Genomic DNA, 19,691 nt, shown 5'->3' with positions numbered 1-19,691 from the left:
TTAATTTCTGATATTTTAAACAGTTTTTCTATTCTCAATTTATCATATCTTGCTGCTCTGTAGGTTATAACATCCATGTAATTAATAATTCAGAAACCATTTTGGCCATTTGGTGATCAGAGCTCTGTCCACCTCTCTGTCATTCTTTCCTCCTCCTGAGCTTGCAAATGCACTTAAGGACACTACCAGTCACTGCCTGTCCATGCCGGGAAACCTTGGGGTTGCTTTAAAATCTCTTCTTCTCCTCATCCCGTCATCTAGTCAGGCAATTTCCCCTCCCAGGCATTTCCTGAGGTTGCATTCTCTTAGCTGTGATCAACAAGGCAGCCCAAGTTGCTGCATGTAGGCTGCTCACCAGGACTATGGCCATAGCCTCCTCCTCCCTCCTTGCTTGCTCTATTTAATCCTCTCCTCCCTACAGCCACCAGAGAAATCTATCTAAAATGACAATGTACTGTGTTCCCTGGCTTAACCTTCACTGCTGCCCGTTGCCTGCAAGCTGAGTGCAAGCTCCTTGACAGGGCATCCGAGACCCTCCTTCATGATTTCATCTTTGCCCACCTCTCCAGCTTTATCTCCTCCTCTTCTTTTTAAACTTCCTGTCTCAAATCATATGCTGGAGCCACCTGAAATGCTTGTGTTTTTCTGAGAACAACATACTATTTCTTGCTTCCCTCTCTTTGTTCCTGCTGTTCTCTGCTCACAGTGACTTTTTCCTGATTTTCCCCTTAATACTTTGGTTGGTATTCATTCTGTAGAGGCAGCTCAGATACCACCCACACTAAGACGTCTTTCCCAACCAGTACTCTTGGGTCTGGTGTTCTCTCGTTTCCTCACAAGTGTATCTGTGCCTCTCTTTATCATGTGTAGTGATCATGTCTTATTCATCTTTGTGTACCTAGGACTTAGTTCAGTACTTGGCGTAGAGGAAATGCTCAGTAAATATTGGATGAACAAATGAATTGTGCAGATCTAGAAAATGTATGGTGTTTTATTTTAAGAAATTTCTTTTCTTTTTTTTTTTTACTTTTATATTTTATGGTTTTTATTTTTTCCATTATAGTTGATTTATTTTGAGAAATTTCTTTTTTTTTTTACTTTTATATTTTATGGTTTTTATTTTTTCCATTATAGTTGATTTACAGTCAATTTTGACTGTACAGCAAAGTGAGAGAAAATTCTTTTGACTCATTGTTTCTATATGCATCCTCTTCATTTAAAATAGTATTTTCCATAATATTTTTGTTTTTATGGAATTGTTTTCTTTTGAATAAATTCTTGGTTTAAAGATGATGAATAGAACTACACGACAAGAAGGTTAACTGCCTTATATACTTATTACCTCAATCCTTGACTGTTCCTGTGGATTCTCTATGTCATATGTATTGAGGTAGTTTTAAAAATATTTAACTTCACAGCCATAAAAAAGAATGAAGTAATGCCATTTACAGGAACATGGATGCAACTAGAGATTCTCATACTAAGTGAAATAAGTTAGAAAGAGAAGGCCAAGTATCATATGATACCACTTACCTATGGAATCTAAAATATGGCACAAATAAACTTAGCTACAAAACGGAAACAGACTCACAGACATAGAGAACAGACTTGTGGTTGCCAAGGGGAAGGCAGGGGAGTGGGATGGACTGAGAGTTTGGGGTTAGTAGATGCAAACTATTACATTTAAAATGGGTAAGCAATGAGGAACTGCTGTATAGCACAGGGAACTATGTCCAGTCTCCTGGGATAGACCGTGATGGAAAATAACATAAAAAAGAATGCGCGTGCCCACACACACACACACACACACACACGTGACTGAGTCACTTTGCTGTACAGCAGAGTTTGGCACAACACTGTAAATCAACTATAATAAAAATATTCAATTTTTATTTTCTGATAGAGCCTAACATGCTAAAAAACAGGACAGTTGAGCTTCAGATAAGGTTTGATTGCCTATAACTTGGGAATAAACTGTATTCTTGAATGAAGGTAATGGCTGTCACTAAAAACTAATGTGCTGGGACAAGCCCGCCCTGCACAGAGATGACCTGGGAGAAGTAGAGGATGCGCGCCCACCAGAGTCCTAGTCCTGCCACTTCAATAGTAGATTGAAGCATTTGGCCTCAACAAATCTAGGTACCAGAATTTTTTCAGTTTGTTTTTGGGGGCTAGCCAATAGTGGTTGCTTGCTCTAAATCAATTTTATGTCCTATGCCTCTGTTTTTAAAGATGAATTTTATCAAACTGAATATTATATATGTTGGTAAAAAGCAAAAAGTAAAATCTATAATGTTACAACATGCAAGTGAGAACATTGAATTATTTTGAAATGTATGTCTCTTCAAGGTGTAGTAGACAATTACATCCATAGGAAAGGGATTTAATAGGTATTTCCTTGAAAACTCTAGATACGGGCAACTATTGAAATTTTCCTGACACGTGTTTCATTTTCACTTCCCTTAGAGTGTGTTATTTTGCTGATACCAGATTCAAAGCCTAGGTCGATTGATCCCCTGCGGGATACACTTGAAGGTTAAGTAACTACAGATCTCAGCTAATCCGTGTAATCTGCTGTTACTAAATGGCCGTTTGTATTCCTAGCACACCAGTTTCTGAATGCTTAGGGTTTGGTTTTTACCTTTTGTCCAAATAACTTCTAAAAGGAGCCATGCATCTTTTTGCAAGTCTGTGCATTGCACTTAGCTTTTTGGAAGGAGTGGGCTGTTCGTGTCCTTCACAGTGCACCTGTGATTATCACGGCAGAAATGACGGCATGGGATCAAGGTATGCTTCTCTCCTTGCTACTGAATGTTCTAATGATTCCGAGGAAAAGGGCTCAAACCAGATGGCCTTATTTTGAAAGCAAATTGTTAATCAGAAATCAGAGGAGAGAAGGTTTACTTTAGATAAGCTTTAATTTAACTGTGTTAATCCTGGTTGCCTGCTCCTTCATTGTTTCATTTCTAGCAGTTTAACTCCTTCAAAGCTCCAAATTAATTTACTCTCAAACGCATTCTGTATTAGAAAAATATTCCTTGTACTCGTATTCACAAAATAAACCTTGCAGGAGGTCAAACCACTGAAATGCGTGTGGTCAGCTCAGCCTGATTATAGAAAGTACAGGAGGGCAGGGCCGATCAGAAGGTGCGTGACATGCCCAGATCCTTTGCTTCCAGGGCTTTCTGTTTCATTTTGAGGATTATTAATGCCAACTGGATAGGAAGTAGGAAGGGAAATCATGAGTGAAATTAGCTTCATCCTCAGAATTTCTCGTTTGAAGATATTGGAGTTTACAAGAAAAGAAATCTGAAAGAAATGAGTCAACTCTTTGTGTTGTGGATGCTGTGGATCCTTACAGAAGTGACTTCATCTCTGTGTTGCTTTAATATCTACTTGTGAAGTGAGAATATGTATTTACTTATAATAAGCATGAGTCCTTTTAGATAGAAATTAAAAGCAAATCGGAACTCTCATTAGCCAAACATAGTAGAACTTGATTTTTTTTTTTGAGAGGATATTTAATAACAAAATCAGATTTTTTGGTGACTTGGTAGAAGTGAACATGAGCCTCTTAAAGTAATTCGTTAAAAGAATCACTCAGGGAGTTCCCGTTGTGGCTCAGTGGTAGCAAACCCAACCAGGATCCATGAGGACTTAGGTTTGATTCCTGGCCTTGCTCAGTGGATTAAGGATCCGGTGTTGCTGTGAGCTGTAGTGTGGTTTGCAGACGAGGCTTGGATCTTGTGTTGCTGTGGCTGTGGTGTAGGCTGGCAATTTGAACCTTAGCCTGGGAACTTTTGTATGCTGTGGATTTGGCCCTTTAAAAAGCCCCTCCCCCCCAAAAAACCACTGAATTTATATCTTACAACGTTATACAAATACCTAATAATAATAAATACATGGTTTTGTGTCATTTGTCTTGTGATAGTATAAAATTTTCTTTACCAACTCTTGGTATTTCTTTGAGCTATTCACTAGGTGGTTAAAGATAGGGAGAAGAGTGTAACAATTTAAAGACCTACTTGGCATGCAGTGACTGACTCAGATTAGGCTACTTTTGAGAAAATGGTCACAGCAATGTTTCCTTCATTGGTGGCCCCATTCTTGATGGATTTTATAAAAATCATAGCATTTTATGCTTGGCAAGGACTCCAGAAATAATCTAGTTCAATCTTTGTCATTTTCTAAGTGAATAAACTAAATCATATAGAGACTAAATGGCTTGTCCAATGTCCCAGCGTTGAGTTGCTGCAGTGATTGGCAGATAGAGACACGGTCTTTCAGTTTCCAATCCAAGCTTTCTTCATTATAGGGCACTGGACCACTGATTTAATAAGGAGAACCTGAATCATTCTGGCATAAAGTAGCACTGAAGTTTGTGATCTGGCATAGAATGAAGAGTTAGAGGTGTACCTAGATTCCACGATGCCATAGGCTCTTCTCCTAAAATTACGAGAGGAGATGGCATGACCAGTACATCATGGCTGGTGCTGCTTCCTTCTCTTCACATTATAGGCTAGCTTTGAAAATTCCTTGATTTAGCACGATTTGTTTTACTGAGTGGCCGTTTTGTTGTTATTTATTATCCACTGCATGTGTAATGTCTTAAAATTTAGATGATGCTTTGCATAACATTTTATCATTCATTTTTAGCAATCCAGAAGGAATGAATATATAATGGGAGATAAATAGGTCTTTTTTTTTCAGGTTAAGCTGAATATAAATTCTCTGATTCTTCATCCTCTATACCTACACATGGGACAGGCTTGTCTTTCCATACCTGTTTTACATGTACCACTAAACAAGATCACAATGTGACTTGTTCAGGGTTACTTAAGCTAGTGAGTGTAAAAAAAAAAATAAAATAAACTTACAGTTTCTGGTTTATTCATTAGACTGAAAGCAGTGCACAGGTCACAGCTTAATTTTAAACACCTAGTAGAACATTTGTTCCTTCCTTCCTTCCCTCCCTCCTTCCTTCCTTCCTATCCTCCCCCCTTCCTTCCTTCCTATCCTCCCCTCTTATTCCTTCCTTTCTTTTTTTTTTTTCCTTCCTTTCTTTCTTTCTCTTGTGCTCCTTTTGAAAAGGATCAACCGATAACTTCAGTAAGGGATTCTTTCACAATGTGCCATTTCCTAAACAGGTTAAGAATGTGCCCTTTGGAGCTGGACAGATATGGGTTTGAAAGGTGGTTGTGTAACCACTAGCTCTTGGAAAATTACCTAATGGTGGTGGTAAAAATGAGATTGGTGATCATAATAGCAAACACTTATGCTTATTATGTGCCAGGAAAGTGTAAAATTTTCCATCCATTTCAGTTAATGATCATAGCAAATCATGGGACCATATGGGAAAATGAGTTGAGAGATAGGTGAAGTGGCCTTCCATGGCCACAGAGGAGGTGGTAGAGCTTAGATTTGAATCAAGATCAGCCTGACTCTAGCCTATTACCCTGAGCAATATCTGGCTTACTGGACTGTTGTGGTGATTAAATACGGGAATGAATGTGATGTGTTGTGCAGGCCTGACACATAAAGAGCTCCATCAGTCTCAGGTTGAACTCCATCAAATTGCTGATATTTGATCGTTTTTAACTTATAAAAGGAACATTTCATATGGTTCGACCTAGAAGGTGATGGTAATGACAAATTATTAATGAACAGCTTAGCCAGGCTGAACAGATATTTTGCACAAACCAGTAGGGAATGAAAAATTCAATGCAGGTTTCAAATATGTATTATTTTTTTCAAATGAGTTTCAGAAAGCAGGTTTCCTCCCATTGCTCTGTGACACTAGGTCGGTGCTATGTAATGACCAGGATATGAATGAGATACCTACAAACATCCCTGTGGACACTGTGAAGCTTCGCGTAGAGAAGACCGTTGTCCGTGGGGTCCCCGCCGAGGCCTTCTACTACCTGGTGGAGCTCCAGTACCTGTGGTTGACTTACAACTCTGTGGCCAGCCTCGACACCAGCAGCTTTTACAACCTAAAGCGGCTGCATGAGTTGCGCTTGGATGGAAATTCTCTGGCCGCTTTCCCTTGGACATCTCTCAGAGACATGCCGCGTCTGAGGACCCTGGATTTGCACAATAACAGAATAACCAGTGTGTCAAACGAGGCAATCAGGTACCTGAAGAACCTCACCTACTTGGATTTATCAAGCAACAGATTAACCACACTGCCGCCAGATTTCCTGGAGAGCTGGTCCCACTTATTTACATCCAGAAGCCTGGACCTTTCACCAAGAAGAATCATTCTCGGTAAGCTCACAGCCTCCGGGCTTCTCAGGCCCATGTGATTTGCTCTGTGTACTTTCGGTTGTCCAGTAGTTCCATGTCTATTAAATTTGGTATTTTAGTCTATATTTGCACTTTTGATGGAATAGTACATTATCATTTTACCTATGTCAGTACCTGTCTGTCCTGTGTAAGGTATAATGTTTGTGTCTGTGTGTGTGTGTGTGACGTGATGGCAGCAGTGTATGTGTATGTGTTAGGGGAGGGGAGGGAGGTGGCCTCATAAACTGAGAGTCTAGGAGTTCCCGTTGTGGTGCAGAGGAAACGAATCCAACTAGTAACCATGACATTGCAGGTTTGATCCCTGGCCTCACTGAGTAGTCTAAGGATCCAGCATTGCGGTGAGCTGTGGTGTAGGTTGTTGATGTGGCTGGGGGCTGTCACTGTGGCATATCAGCAGCTATAGCTTCTATTCAACCCTTAGCCTGGGAACCTCCATATGCCACGTGTGCGGCTCTAAAAAGCAAAAATAAATAAATAAATAAACAAATAAATACATAAATAGAAAAACTGAGAGACGAATGCCGTTCTTAGAGGGCTTGGAGAACAGTGACAAAATCTACCAAACTGCACTAATTCTTGTGAGCACACTAGGGCTCCATACTTTGCCACAGCCAACCTTCTGTTCTGGTTTCTTTCCAGCCCTTCATCAGGCTCTGCAGGGGCCGGAGAAGGGTCTCTGCATCTTTATGAGGTGGAGGTAGTTTAATTAGTTAGGAAGAATAGCTTCCCAATTGTCTTAATCTAGAAAGAAATAGTTGAAACACCTGTTATTTTACTGGTCCCAAATGGGCCTCTTAATGGATTTGGACTCTTAGTTTAGCTGTGATTAATTTTGTATATTTTGATCCTGACTTTGTTTAGGTTCTGTGGGTGTTTGTCTTGAGTTCTTAGCATGTAAACTCCTTACATCAGGCCCCCCTCTTCTTTTTGTGTGTCTTGCCACAGTGCTCTGCACATGGTGAATGCCCAATAAATGTGGTTGCCTGATTGAAATCAGTGAACTGAGACTTTTCTCCGCATAATCTGGGCAGTGAGGCCTTTTCCACTTTTGTATGAGACACAAACCTGAGGCTTTGACTGAGTGGTTTAATTTACTAAAATTTTGTTCACCTAATAAGGTTGTATTGTCATTTCAGAAGTTATATCCATCATAGCTACAGAAGAGGTTGTAGTTCTCAAAAGGATGAAAGAAATTCTGAGTGTTTGGCCAGTGAAAGGACCTACAAGACTTTTGGAATGAAAAGCAACTAGATGCTAAGCAATTGTGCCAGAAGTTCCTACTGACAAATATCACCTGCCAAATATTTGTTGAAGTGAAGTATAAATAAAAGACAAATTTGAGATTTTTTGGATAAAAAGCATTGTGTGTTTTATAATAACTATAGAAGGAATATAACCTTTAAAAATTGTGAATCACTATATTGTACACCTGTAGCTTTTATAGTATTATAATCAACTGTTCTTCAATAAAAATTTTTTTAAACTGAAAAAAAAAGTACTGTGTGTGCCAGTACATGAGTGGATTTTGAATTACTTTTGTTGAACTATATAGGCACTTTGGTGCTTATAAGACTAAAAGTATGAGTAATAAGAAACAGAGAAAAAGTCATGTAAAAGTTTCTTTAGAAGCAATTCTCGGTTCCAATAAAATTATCCAGTGGAGAGGTATGGTATAAAATTAGATCAAATTGCTAAATTGAGTTAATAGCTCTCTAATGATTAGTTCCTAATATTTATATGAATAAATAATTTATAGAACATTAATATTTTTCATTTGTGAGTTAAATCTGAAAGAGAACTTAGGGATCAAATGGGAAAGGGTTATGAAAATCATTGTCCATTGAGAGAAACAGCTTTATGTTTTAGAGTTTAGATTCTTTTAAAAAAAATTATTTGTTTCAGGTGTATAGCATTATTATTCAACATCTGTATACCCTACAAAGTGATCGCCACCACCAGTCTAGTTACCACCCGTCACCATATGGTTGACCCCCTTCATCCATTTTGCCAATCCCCCATCCCATTAACCTCTAGTAACTACTCATCTGTTCTCTGTATCTGCGTTTGGTTTTGTTTGTTTTTTTAATTACACATATGAGTGAAATCATACAGTATTTGTCAGTTTCTGTTTGTCTTTTTTCAGTTAGCATGGTACTGTCAAGTTCTATCCATGTTGTTGAAAATGGCAGATTTCATTCCTTGTTTTAGCTGAATAGTGTTCCATTATGTGCGTGTGTGTGTGTGTGTGTGTGTGTGTATATGTACCACACCTTCTTTATCCATCCATCCATCCATCCTTGGACACTAGATTGTTTCCTTATCTTGGCTGTTGTAAATAATGCTGCAAAGAATGTAAGGGTACATGTATTTTTTTGAATTAGTGTTTTAATGTTCTTTGGATAAATACCCAGGAGTGGAATAGCTGGATCATATGAAGTTCTGTTCTTAACTTTTTGAGGACCCTGCATACTATTTTCCATAATGGCTGCACCAGTTTATCTTCCCACCAAGAGTGTACTAAGGTTCCCTTTTCTCTACATCTTCTCCAATAGTTGTTATTTCTTATCTTTTTGATAATAGCCATTTTCATAGGTGTGAGGTAGTATCTCATTGTGGTTTCAGTTTGGATTTCTCTAATAATTAGTGATATTGAACATCTTTTCATCTTTCTGTTAGACACCTCATGTCTTCTTTGGAAAAATGTATATTCATATCCTCTACTCTTTTTCTTTTTTTTCTTTTTGGCCACACCTGCATGTGAAAGTTCCTGGGGCAGGAATCAAGCCCACACTGCAGTTGCAACCTGTACAGCTGTAGCAACACAGGATCCTTAACCTGCTGCACCACAAGGGGACTTCCACTGCTCTTTTTCTTTTGTTAGCAAATCCTGTCATTTAATGAGAGTGTTGAGTTTATGTGACAGTTCTTTAGAATATGAAGTGGACAGTCTCTGAGGCTATGATTTTAGCTCAACAACAATCCAAAGCATCTGTGACCCGGATGTGAGTGTCTTTTAAAGGAAGAATTCTCTAGTTTGACTTTTCTGTTATTTTAACTATATGTGAATCTTCTAACTTCATCATTAAAATACAGTAACGAGAACCAGCTTTGGATTTTATAGAACTTTGTGTTTAACTGTAGCAGTTATATCTTTCCAAGTGCCGTGTAGAATTTCCCTTTGTACTATTATAGTGGGATCATTTCTGTTTCCATTTCATTTTTATTGTCCTATGTTTATTGTTGTTAACAGATTCTATTCATAATAATAACAATAGCTAATATTGATGCAGTGCTTATACTTTATGGATATAACTTTAGTTTCATGTTAATCCCATGATGAGTACCATTTCATCCCTATTTTAGAGATAAAGAAATGAGGTACAAGGTAAAACACTTGCCCAAACTCACCATATAGTGATGGAGCTGGGGTTTGAATAAAAGCTATTTGGCCTTAGAACCCATGCTCTTCCCTCTCCTTTGTAATGCAAAGTATATAATGATCCCAGAGTTACTTTCCTCTTATGTATTATTTTATTTATTTCTTTAAATCATGTATGTATAATAAAAAAGAATTTAGGGAGAGGTTTTTCAATTGTTCCCTCTCTCTTCTCCGTGAATAAAAAAATCAACCTAATGAAATTGTCCTTTAATGTAGCCATAAAAATGTAACCTAGTGTCCTGCGAGTAAACATTTAAATTAACTATGAAACTAGATTATTGATTTGGAATACAGATATGTTTCCATGGCTTCTTTTTCACGAGTAAGGAAGTATTTACACAGGCAGACTCTTTAAGGCCTAACAGGAAAAAGCCTGCAGTAGGAGAAAGTATAAAATGCTTTTTGGCTTGCTTTTTTTCTGGTACCCAAATTTCTTCAATCTTAAAGGTCCCTTCTTTCTATTCAGAATGGAGTTTACTGGAAGGGCAGTGGCAGCCCCAAATAGTCCCACAGAATTTTATAATAGTGGCATTAATTTAGTTCAAAAAATGCTTCTTGGTCCCTGTTGGTGTGCCTGCTCTTTTCTAGGTGTAGAGGAGACAAGTCCACACAGTTGAGGCTCACTCCTTGTCAGCCCATGGGGTGGGCTGCAGTTGTCATCACCTTTTTCCAGCTGATAGAGAGGTAGAGTCAAGTTTCAATTTCACAGTCCATCTCCAGAGACATCACTGTTTTATTTTTTAAACTTTTTTTTAAAATGAGGAATGAAGGTATAATTTGCATACAGTGGATCTTAAGTGTACAATTTGGCAAATGATAATAAACATCATATACCTGCACAAAAGACATACCTTCGTCAAAATACAGAATATTTTGATCACCCCAGGAAGTTCCCCGTGTTCCTTCTCAGTCAATCTCCCCCAATCCCCGCTACCCCCAAGGAACTACTGTTTTTACTTCTATTACCATAGGTTAATTTTACCTGCCCTAGAATTTCATGTAAATGGAATAATTTAAGAGGCACTCTTGGAGTCCCTGCTCTGGTACAATGCTGGCATCTCTGTAGCACCATAATACCACGGGGCAGTCCAAACCAAAAAGAAGTACTCTTGTGCCAGGCTTCATTCACTCAGTGTTACTTATTATTTATTTTTGTCTTTTTAGGGCCACACCTGCAGCATATGAAGTTTCCCAGGCTAGGGGTCAAATTGGAGCTAGAGCTGCTGGCCTACGCCACAGCTACAGCAATGCCAGATTTAAGCCGTGTCTGCGACCTACACCACAGCTCACGGCAACGCTGGATCCTTAACCCACAGAGCAAGGCCAGGAATCGAACCTGCATCCTCACGGATACTAGTCAGATTGGTTTCCGTGGTGCCAGGACAGGAACTCCTCAGTGTTATGTTTTGAGACTCATCCATGTTGTTGTATGCATCAGTAGATTCTTGGTGCCGAGTCATATTTAGTTGAATGAATGTACCAATTGTTCATCTTTTCACCTATTCTTGGACACATGGCTATTTCCAGTTTTTAGCTATCATGAATTAAGCTCCTATTAATATTCTTGTACAAAGCTTTTTGTAGCGTATGTTTTCATTTCTCTTGGATATAATTCCTAGGATCGAACTTATTAGGTCACAGGGTGGTGATATACATAACCTTTTAAGAAACTGCCAGTTTTCCAAAGAAGTTGTCCTGGTTTATACTGTTCTCCACTCCTACTAGCACAGTCTGCTTGCTCTATATCCTCACCAACACTTGATGTATCAGTCTTTCTCATTTCAGTCGTTCTTGGGAGTGGGTATGTCAGGAAATGGTATCACATTGTCAGTTAATTTGCATTTCCCTGAGAAGTAATGGTACTGATTTGCTTTTTGACCACTGGTATATTTCTTTATAATTTTTAAAGTTGGTTGTCTTTTTAGTATTGAATACAAGTTTTTTATCAGTTATGTGCTTATGAATATTTTTTCAAGTCTATGACTTATCTATCCATTTTCTTCACGGTGTCTTTGGTAAGAAAGTACAAAATTTTGAGCACATGTGATTTATCAGTTTTTCCTTTTATAGTGAGTGATTTCTGAGTTCCATCTAAGAAGTGTTTGCCTGTCTATAGGCCACAAAGATAGTCTTTCTTTATACTTTTATATTCAATTTTAAGCTTATATTCTTAGATCCTATGCTTATGACTATGACCCATCTCAAAATATTTTTTGAGTATAGTGTGAGGTGGGGGTTGAAGCTTATTTGTTCTCAAACAGATGTCCAGTTTTTCTAGCACCATTTGTTGAAAAGACTTTACTATATCCCTCTTGAATCATATAGCTGCCTCCACAAAGCTGACTAAGGCATGGTTTTTGCCTTCAAGATCTTATAGTCTGAAAGATAATTTTTGCCCTAGAATTTACTGCTGACTTTTCATAAAGAAAAGCACATGCAGCTACTGTGATGCATCCCTTTTAAAAAAGGGATAAGGCAAAGATCATTTGCCCCATTCAAGAATAGTTACATAAAATTAATTAATGCAAATTGCTGATTGTGGTTGGTGCATTGCCTTGAAGGAATGTAGTGCAAGTAATAGTTTAACTTCAGGGAGTTCTTGTACCTTTGTCCTGAGGAGGGAGGGACAAAAAAACATTTGAATGTTTTCAGCCCTCAGATCACTATTAATTATTCAGGTTTTAAAAGTTGTACCCTTGACCTTAGATGTTTCATAGCTTGAGTAAATAATTTATTTTTGAGGGATTTAAAAATATTTACTCCTGGTTTGCATAACTTTTAGTTATAACCAGTAGGATTAATTTTTTAAAAGAATTTTGTTTCACCTTTAATACGTTTTTATAACAGTTTCAAAGCATAAATGAAACTGTTAATTTTATAGGCCTTGGATCTTCCACTATACAGGTGTTTATGCTCCAGACATCACTACTTTCACATTTGTTATTTGTAGATAAAAGCACTTATAGCTACTACCTAGGGCTCTAGATGTTTTTAGGTAACGAACAGATGAATTACGGTGGAAGAAGTATTAGACTAGGAGGCTCACATGTGGGGGACTTAGGACTCTAGGCTACTTACAAAGTCAAGGCAGTAATTTCTTGTGCTTTAATGTCTTCTGATATGAAATTGGAAGAATCCTACTAGCTTCCTGAGGTCTGTATAAAACATATACAGGGTTGTTGAGAACGAGAACTTAAAGATCAGGATACCAAGTTTCGAATCCTGACTGCATCTGGTTGTGTGACCTTGGACAGATCCCTTAACTGCCCTGGACATTTTGTCATCTTTAAAATGAGGATGATCCTAATATTATCCATCTCATGCTATTGTGAAGATGGAGTTAGAGAAATCTTCTAGCATGCTTAGCACTGTAAAAATTTTCCATGGTCTCTCCCAGTCCCTTTGTGAGCAGAGGCAGATACTGGCTGCCTTTTGTTCTGAACTGTCTTTTCAAGCGATATCACTTTGGAAGGTAGAGATATGTCTCCCTCCAGAGCAAAGGGCACTTAGACTTATTACCCAGTATAATAAAATAATGTCTCCTTCCAGACCTATGAGTAATAAATTATTATTCATCTTTGATCCGGAGTCTTGTGTCTTCTGCCAGTATCCATCAAACTGTGGCAAACTGGGATGAATGGGGGCAAAACATAGGCCCTTTACAATTCGTGATTAGTGCAGGATATACCACATAGGAAGCAATCAATAGCTGTCATCTTGTGTTATTATTTTATAAGGAAAAAATCTGGCATACCAAGTCAAAGCGTTTTGAAAGTATTGTGTTCTCTACATATTATCCTATTACAGAATGAATTTGATGTTTGTTGATAGGTTGAGGAAAATGTAAATCAGTGTTAGAGAACTGATTGTAGATTCACAGGACTAAATGTGAGAGGAACAAAGTCAAAGTAATTCACCCATGAAGGAAGAAATTTCTAATACAGAAGATAGTAAAAACAGCAAACTTTACCAATACTGGCAGAGAAACATGAACCAGTCACAAAGTGTTATTATCGTAAAAATAGGCATAAATAGAAATCTAGAATTTATGAATGAACAGTTATCTTCTACCATGGTTAGGTTTTGTTTGTTTGTTCGTTTTGCTTTTTTAAAGGGCCACACTTGGGGCATATGGAAGTTCCCAGGCTAGGGGTCGAATCTGGGCTGTAGCTGCCAGCCTAGGCCACAGCCACAGCAATGCAGGATCCAAGCCGCATCTGCGACCTACACCACAGCTTGCAGCAACACTGGATCCTTAACCCACTGAACGAGGCTAGGGATCGAACCCGCATCCTCATGGATACTAGTCGGGCTTGTTACTGCTAAGCCACAATAGGAACTTACCCACCGTGGTTAGTTTTTCAAAACTCATCATTCTGTATTTTGTCCTTATGACTCAATATATAACTTACTCTACAACTGCAAATCTCTTTGAGATAAATCCTTTTCAACCTTGGGCTTCACCTAAGGCTGCTATGAGACCTCATCCTTAAGATCCTTAGGGAGATTTTTGTCTAACTTACTGCTCTTAAGCACTATCTTAGATTCTTCTGAGATCTTTGCAACTAATTGTATAGAACCCCCCACCCTGGATTTGACCTTTGCCCTGAAGCTCTTTCTTAATTTGAGGATTTCGGAGAGGCTGGGTTTAAGAAGCAGTTTTATTATTGAACCCAGCAAGTTTTAGTTCCCTTACATATAACATTTCTTCCTTTAGCGGTTGTCTCTCCTTTACATTTTACTATGAGCAGCAAGAAAATACCAGGCAGCTGTTTCAATACTGTGTGGCAATATCCTTAATTAGAATATTCAGGTCACTGAGTATGTTTTATTCTTTCCATGTTAACCACAGGTGACAGTGTTGCTAAGCTTTCTGCCCCTCCATAACCAGGATGTGCTTTCCTCTACTTTCTAGTAACATTTTCCTCACTTGTCTTGACGCTTTCACTGCCAGCCTCTTAAAAAGACCCAACACTTTGGCTAACAGTTCTAAAAGCTGGGGCGGATCCTAAAGACACTTGCAAATGAAAGCTGTCAGCTTTCATTGTGTGAAGGAAGGCTGTCAGCTTTCCTTGTATTACCTGCTGCTAATTCTCTCTTGAAAGGGGATTTGAGCAGTGTACTTACATGGCCACCACAAATGACATTCATGCCAAGCCATGTTTTAGCCTCTATAACTCTTACCTTCTTGTCTCCTAATATTGCCTCCATCTCACTCTGTGCTTTTTCTATACAGAACTTGTACTACCACAATATTCCTTAAAATCACGGCATACTGCAGGCTCAGATGCCTTTTAGCATCCTATAATAGTACTTACTATAATATAAATATTTTCATAGCACCCTAGAAATCTTAACTGTACTTATGACATTCCATGGTGTTTGGATTCAAATCTTGACTCTGACACTGATTAGCTACAAGACCTTGGTCAAGTTTTTTGGTTTCCCTGTGTCTCACCTTCTTCATCCTTAAAATGGGGAAATAATACTCTCAAGAATTGGGGGGAATTAAAGGAGGTAATAGTTTAGTACCTAGAACATAGCCCAGTATAGAGTAAATGCTCAGTAACTATGAGCTATGATCATTCATACTCTGAACTGACATGACACATTGACTTAGGTGGCTGGAGTGCAGGGCAAAACTGACAGAGAGGTGACTCCTTTGATCCCACTTATATTTTTGGGACACCGCGGAAATGCCATCTCCTGAGGCTGTGATGTAAACGGAAGTCATCAGGAAAACATTTATCAACCTCTTCCTCCCTCTGGTTTAGGTCTGCAGGACAACCCATGGTTCTGTGACTGTCACATTTCCAAAATAATGGCATTGTCAAAAGTCGCTGACCCTGAGGTAGTACTTCTTGATCCACTGATGATTTGCAGTGAACCAGAACGCCTCACAGGCATTTCGTTTCAGCGGGCTGAGTTGGAGCAGTGTGTGAAGCCATCAGTGATGACCTCGGCCACACAGATCACGTCTGCCCCGGGCAGCAATGTTCTGCTGCGGTGTGATGCCACTGGCTACCCCACCCCACAGCTCACATGGACCAGACCAGATAGCTCTCCAGTTAATTATACAGGTACCTTCTTAATTCAGGCCTTTGAAACAAGGAGTTTACAAATGACTGAACATAATCTCCTGTTTTTGTAGAATTTGAAATAGACTGGTTATTTCTAATAAAATATATTGAGATTGTTCAATGGAAGAAATTTGAAAGGTACACTTTATTGGTTAATATTTTCCTCAGTTTATCTGATTAACTACCTAGATGAAATGAGACCATCTGATTTTTTTTCTTAGATGGAAAACAATAGTGCGTGGGTGGTTGCAGATAAGGCCTCTGTCTTTATTCTTCCTCCATCATCTTGGATACGGCTCACTTTTTAATGTATACCCATTATGTTTCCTTCAAGGGAATTTTATACAAGTTTCTTATTTTCAAATGATTATTTAAATAATAAATTATATAGAAACCTCACTAGGAGGCAAAATGTAATTTTTAGAAATATTGATTACACAGCGTTTTACATCCTACTATAACCAAATAAATGTTTTGATCTTAGTTTCAAAGTGATATTCTGATGATTAAAGGGATGTATTTTAAAAGGTCTTCCAGGCTAAATTTAAATTGTGGTTGGAATAATGTAACCTGAGAGAATTTTTAAGAAGTCAAGGCCTAATAGTCTTACAAATAGATGGTAAATGGCCCACAGCTTAAGGAAGTGAGTTAAATTTGGGGCAACTGAGATATCATTCAATGCATTATTATTCTTCAGAAAGCTTAAGAAATCAAGACAGAAAGGAAATATGTTCAGATTTTATTTTATTTTATTTTTTTGCCATGTCTGTGGCATTGGAAATTCCTGAGTCAAGGATTGAACCCATGCCACAGGAGTGACCCAAGTCACTATCGTGACAACACTTGATCCTTAACCCAGTGCACCACAAGGAAAATCCAGATTTTAGTGTTTAGGAAAGCAAAATTCCAGTTTTGCAAAAATTGTATATTAGTCTATACATAAAAACCCATGGTTTCTTAGTTTATATAAATTAAATATAAAATTAAAGAATACAAATTATGAACCCCTCCATGTCAGAAAATGATCCACTATGCCTTTTGACCTTGTGGATAGATGGTATTTTATTACAATGAAAACATATTTTGAGGAATATTTAAATAAGGTCTGTGATAAACATTTTATACAATCACAGTGGGTTAAATTGGAAGGGATCTTTTTTTGGGGGGAGGAAGTCTTTGAAATCACTTTGTCTTATCCCCTTATTTTAAAAAATGTGGAAACAGAGGCCTAAAGACACTAATACTTGTCTAGAATCATATACTACTTAGTAGACAAAAGTTTACTAAGGCCAGAGTGTCTTAATTCTCAGCCCCTTGTCTTTTAAAAATGCTATTTCTCATACAAACTTCATGGCACCTGGCCTGTCCTAGACTTTCGTATAATCTACTTACAGAACCATCTCCATCATCAGAGCCTTGCAGTGGCCGTTTCTTTCTTGGCTTGTATGAGAGGTCTGCATGAAGGAACAGATGTTGTTTCCTCTTAGTTGACATGCTGCTTGAGTCTTTTCTTTCTTTTTTCTCACAGAGTATACTTTTTTTCTTTCTTTCAGTAATTCAAGAATCTCCAGGGGAGGGAGTCAGATGGTCCATAATAAGCCTGACAGGCATTTCTCACATGGATGCTGGGGATTACAAATGCAAGGCCAAAAATTTGGCTGGGATGTCAGAAGCTGTGGTTACTGTGACAGTGCTTGGTGTTGTCCCAACCACCATATCATCAGACACTTCTGAAAGAAGAAGTGGGGATCACCCTGAGCAAGCGGTCCAGCTGGGATCTAGAAGATCTGCATTGCTACCTGGTTCATCGCCGTCTCCCTGGCTTTATTTCTCCTCTTCTTCCTCCTCCGCTTCTTCCACTTTTCTTCCTCCCTCTACTTTGCCTCCTCCCTCTTCCGCCTCCTTCTCCTTATCTCCTTTCTTCTCCACTGTTTCTTCAGCCACAGCTCCAAGCACTAGAATTTCCACAAGCACCACCACAGCCGGCCGGCCCTCACCGCGTCCCGGTGGGAAAAGAAATGTCAAGATGCAGACGGGTGGCGGTAAGCTGTCCCCAGTTAGTGCAAGTCAAAGGGAAGAGCTGGCATTGTCAGATCAAGGCCTGCTGATGGGAACAAATGCCACAATAGAAAATCTGCAGGTAGTCAGTGAGACCGAAGAGAGTGTGATTTTGACCTGGAACACCATTAACACCACGCAGAACTTGGAAGTGACTGTGCTGTATTCCAGGTATGGGGAGAAGGACCTGCTGCTGCTTAATGCAGACCCCAGCAAGAACCAAGTCACCATAAATGGCTTGTTGCCTGGTCGGCAATATATAGCCTGTGTCTGTCCAAAAGGGACGCCGCCCCAGAAAGACCAGTGTATCACCTTTTCTACTGACAGGGTTGAAGAAGGTGATTCTCAAGTGTCTCTCCTTATGGTGGTGAGTGGTGCTGCCTGTGTTTTTGTCCTGCCATTGATTTTTTTCCTGTTGTACAAGGTTTGCAAACTGCAGTGTAAGTCAGAATCCTTCTGGGAAGATGATTTGGCTAAAGAGACGTATATCCCGTTTGAGACGCTGTCCCCCAGGTCTCAAAGTGTAGGGGAACTTTGGACTCGAAGTCACAGAAATGATTCAGAAAAATTACTGCTTTGCTCTAGGTCAAGTGTGGAATCGCAAGACTTTTAAAAGTGAGGGACCAGAGTGTTATTGCTAAGGTTTTACAGCTCAGGCACATGAGAGTGCCACAGAATTTCTTTCATTTTAAGAAAGGATCTGAGGGTATAGTTGACCCTCTGTTTGGATGACTTTTGGACACTTTCACATCCTTCATAAAAATCACAAATGGAGTGCTTTTAAGTGTGTCTTTAAAAATGGTGAGACTTCAAAACTGAAAAGACAAATAATTTTGATTTTTGTTGTATAGAAAAATGTCCATAGAAATAATTTTTAGAGTAGTGCTAAGTAAGTTGATAAGCTGATAATATATTTCAGGATAATGTTTTAATTCTTAAAAATAATTCATGTGACAATAGTCATGAAAAGTGAACTCTCATTTGGAAAAACAGTTTTTTGGGCAGTGAAGAAAGGTTAGTAAAACCAGCTAAGCCTTGATGTTCATTCTTGTTCAAAGTGCTTTATGGCATTTGCTGTGCACATTTGCTGCCATTGCCTAGTAGGGGAGAGTGGAATTGTACAGAATTTTGTGTTCACTAAGGTTAAAAGCAACCCAGTGGACAGGGAGGATTCTAGCTCTTGGTACCACTATGCACTACAATATTGTATAGCGGTATTTGTATTGCAAGTAAGAAAAAGTTTCACTTGTCCTTAGAAATATAGGTATTAGCAAAAATAAGTTATAAAAGATCATGATAAATAGTAAGGTCGTTTTGAAAAACCAGCAACTGTCACATTCTATTAACATCTGTTACAGACTATGTGGGTCTTTTTTAAAAAAATATGGTTATTTAAAAACAATCTCAAAGTTCCCTTCGTGGCTCAGCGGTTAATGAACCTGACTAGCATCCATGAGGATGTAGGTTCAATCCCTGGCCTTGCTTAGTGGCTTAAGGATCCGGCATTGCGTGAGCTGTGGTGTAGGCTGCAGACGCGGCTTGGAGGCTCAGATCCTGTGTTGCTATGGCTGTGGTGTAGGCTGGCGGCTACAGGTCCGATTGGACCCCTGACCTGTGAACCTCCATATGCCGCGGGTGTGGCCCAAAATACAAAACAAACAAACAAACAAACAAACAAAAAACCTCTTTAATATTGATATTGACTCTACTTTGTCCCTTTCCTCTTTTCTTTCTCCCTCCCGCCTTACTTCCTTTCACTTCTTTTTTTTTCCTTCCGCTTTGTGAGAAGGTATGCAGGTAGCCAGAGG

The 19,691-nt window shown here is 38.8% G+C and overlaps 1 protein-coding gene across 1 annotated transcript; it reads left to right on the top strand.

Annotated features, from left to right (window-relative positions):
- Positions 1-1,862: 1,862 nt before the first annotated feature.
- Positions 1,863-18,553, top strand: LRIT3 (leucine rich repeat, Ig-like and transmembrane domains 3). The gene is made up of 4 exons (XM_047799421.1): positions 1,863-2,787; positions 5,801-6,267; positions 15,520-15,825; positions 17,379-18,553. The coding sequence occupies exons 1-4, from the start codon at positions 2,672-2,674 to the stop codon at positions 18,494-18,496; spliced, it is 2,007 nt and encodes a 668-aa protein (XP_047655377.1). The 5' UTR covers positions 1,863-2,671; the 3' UTR covers positions 18,497-18,553.
- The last annotated feature ends 1,138 nt before the right edge of the window (positions 18,554-19,691 follow it).

The sequence above is a fragment of the Phacochoerus africanus genome, chromosome 10, assembly GCF_016906955.1.
Source record: "Phacochoerus africanus isolate WHEZ1 chromosome 10, ROS_Pafr_v1, whole genome shotgun sequence".
In the NCBI taxonomy this organism is placed as follows: domain Eukaryota; kingdom Metazoa; phylum Chordata; class Mammalia; order Artiodactyla; family Suidae; genus Phacochoerus; species Phacochoerus africanus.
Note: the sequence above shows the minus strand (reverse complement) of the source record. Positions and strands in the feature narration are given on the sequence as shown.